At 37.0% G+C, this 3,093-nt stretch overlaps 1 protein-coding gene across 1 annotated transcript; it reads left to right on the forward strand.

Moving 5' to 3' along the window:
• The first annotated feature begins 1,329 nt into the window (after window positions 1-1,329).
• Window positions 1,330-1,701, forward strand: LOC122068030 (protein ACCELERATED CELL DEATH 6-like). Its single transcript, XM_042631852.1, has one exon. It carries the CDS (start codon window positions 1,330-1,332, stop codon window positions 1,699-1,701), a length of 372 nt encoding a protein of 123 aa, XP_042487786.1.
• The last annotated feature ends 1,392 nt before the right edge of the window (window positions 1,702-3,093 follow it).

Below are 3,093 nucleotides of genomic sequence, written 5' to 3' on the forward strand. Positions count from 1 at the left end.
GGGTGGTGACATTGCTATTATTTATTTGGGTCTTTTCCTTTAGCATTTATATTAAATTAATGATTTCCTTTATTGCTACCCTTCCAAAAAAAAAAAAAAAACCCTTAAAAGATAATAATAAATAAATAATTCAATTGACATGCAAAAAGTCATTAATCCTATAGAATTTTTTTTTTCCTACCAACTGTTTAATTACTCTTATTAATCAAAATTCCATATTCTTGTGGCAGTTATACCAATTATTGATGGCTCACATTTTTTGGCCACGGCATGCAATAAATGTAAGAGGAGAAAATAAATGGATGATCGGAGGAGGAGCATATAAGAAGCAAATATGCAGTGACCCCTTGCAGTATAAGGTAACAAAAAGCCAAAGAGAATTGGGAAAAACACTCCAAATAGTAGCTTCTCTTATTGCCACAGTAGCCTTCACAGCAGTTTTTCAAGTCCCTGGTGGCTACTACAGTGATAATGGAAAGCCTATATTGAAGGACAATGGAGACTTCCAAAGTTTTATAAGGAATGATTCTACCGCTTTGAAAACCTCACGAATCGAGTTCCTAAAGAATTTGAGTCTTTTATTGATTCGTATTTTGTTTTTATATGTGGCATTTTCGGTGTGACATTTTCAAAGGAAGAATTAAGAAAATGTGTTGTAGTTTTATTTATATATTTTTATGTTGGTCTAGTATTTGAACTGATCAGAGTACTACTGTATCGTACGTGTTGTCCTGAATCTTCTCTTTTGGTGAATTACCACTCTACTTAATTTGGTTATCCAATTAATCAGGTTTTTTCCATTACAATTGTTATTCTCCATCACACATTGACTTAGTCAAGATTTGTAACCGCACAATTTCTCATAATTATGAAATTTTTATCATATTAATTTCCCTTTCTCCTTGAAGGACTTCCCTTTACGGGGAAAAGGTTGGGTATGCTGGCACCTACAATGTCTATCTCTCTCTTCTCTATTTTTGAAATGACCCTTATATCCTTCCTGAATGAAACCCCATCATGTGCCTCCATTGATCCTGCCTGCTAGCTTACCGTACCCTGGTAGCATACCCCTCTTCCTTACTTACATTATATTAAAGGGTAATAGAACCCTGTCCGCTTATACAATCATTGTGCTAACGCACAGGTTAATGGGAGGTTGTGCAAAAGCATATGACTGGAGGTAGCATTTTTTCTTCCTTTTATATTTTTTTTTGCCCGCCTGTGTCTAGGCGTATACACACGCAAAGGATGTGGATAAAGCAGATAAGAATGAAAGGACCACTCTCCACTATGCAGTATCCGATGATGCCTTCCAAATAACACAACAGTATGTTGCTAAGAAGATGTAAGCCTTCTGGTGACCTCAAGATAGAAAAGCAGTTGGTAAGACATAATACTTCCAATGCGTATAAATTGGATAAAGATAGTTTCTCACCACTTCACATAGCTGCTCTTGAATCAAGCATTCAGTTATTTCAAGAACTCATCAAATGGTGTCCCGATTCTGGGGAGTTGGTGGACAAAAAGCGTCGTAATGTTTTTCACTTTGCTGTGATGAGTGAGGATTTCAAGAAAATCAAGTTTGCCTTAAAGCAACAAGAGCTTGAGGAACTCGTAAACAAGGCAGATGATGATGGAAACAACCCATTCCACCTTGCGGCCACCATAGGCAATTTAATTTTCTTTCAAATAGAAGAGTAGACATAAAAGCAATCAACAACAAGGGTTAGACAGCTATTGAAAATTTTCAATCGATTCAGGAAAGAAACACAGCTTTGTCGTCGGTGAGGCTTTCATTATTTCCTCTATCCGGCTGCTTTGTCTTTTTTCACTCACAAAAATGCTAAGCTCATATATTATTATGTGGGTGTTCGGATCAGATCTTCATACAAGAATCATTTTTGTACAATGTCTAATACACATACACACCTGAAATCTACTTAATCTCTCTTTTTACGGTAGGATTTCACATTGAGTGGATTCCACATGTACAAGAATAGTTCTTGTTCCAAGTTCTACCAAAAATTAAATAAATAATTTAATTGACATGCTGAAAGTCATTAATCCTATAGAATTTTTTTTTTCTGATTAATTACTCCTATATATTAATCAAAATTCCATATTCTTGTCGCAGTTAAACCAATTATTGAGGACTTGTATTTTTTGGCTTAAAGAATTTGGGTCTTTTACTGTTTGGTATTTTGTTCCTTCTATATGTGTCATTTTTTGGTGTGAAATATTCCCGTTATGAAAGGAAGAATTAAAAAAAGTACGTGTGTTGTCCTGAATCTTCTCTTTTAGTGAATTACCACTCAACTTTATAAAGGTTTTTTTCATTACATTTGTTATTCTCGATCACACATTGACTTACACAAGATTACTAATCGCACAATTTCTCGTAATGAAACTATTACGATATTAATTTCCCTTTGTTTCCATTCCAATTGTGACGTGAAAATTACATATATTATATTAAAAGGGAAGAGAACCATGTCCTCTTGCACAGTCACTGTGCCAAGCACAGGTTAATGAGAGATCCACCAAGGCATATGAGTGGAGCAGCGTCGTTTTTCTTTTGCCTTTGCCTGCCTGTGTCTAGACGTATACACGTGCAAGGGAGCAGGGTTCTTTTATTCATTGTTGAGACACTAATGCCCTATTAGTATTGATTATTTAAAGGGTTAATCTATTTGTAACCAACCTCAGATTATTGTAATCGGCCTCATTTAACCACCTGACTTTATTTACCAATTACTTAATAATTTTCTTTGTAATTACCTTCCATCCTCCCTCTCCCTCTCCCTCTCCCTCTCCCTCTCCCTCTCCTCTCTCCTCTCTCCCCATCCCCACCCTCTCCCCTCCCCCCCTCCCCTCCCCCCTCCCAGCAGCACCCCCTCACTCACCACAGAACTCGGACCACTCTGCAAGCGTGATAATTAGTCTGTCCACTGAGACCCATGGCCCAATTTTCTCCTCAGACCAGAGCCAAGTTCTCAAATTCGACTTAAAATTCTGATTTCAGGTTCAATTGATTTTCACTGTTGACCACGAAAGTCAGAGGGTCCTATTGGAGGAGAGCATAATTGGAGCAGT

The sequence above is a fragment of the Macadamia integrifolia genome, unplaced genomic scaffold (genome assembly GCF_013358625.1).
Source record: "Macadamia integrifolia cultivar HAES 741 unplaced genomic scaffold, SCU_Mint_v3 scaffold3343, whole genome shotgun sequence".
NCBI lineage: Eukaryota > Viridiplantae > Streptophyta > Magnoliopsida > Proteales > Proteaceae > Macadamia > Macadamia integrifolia.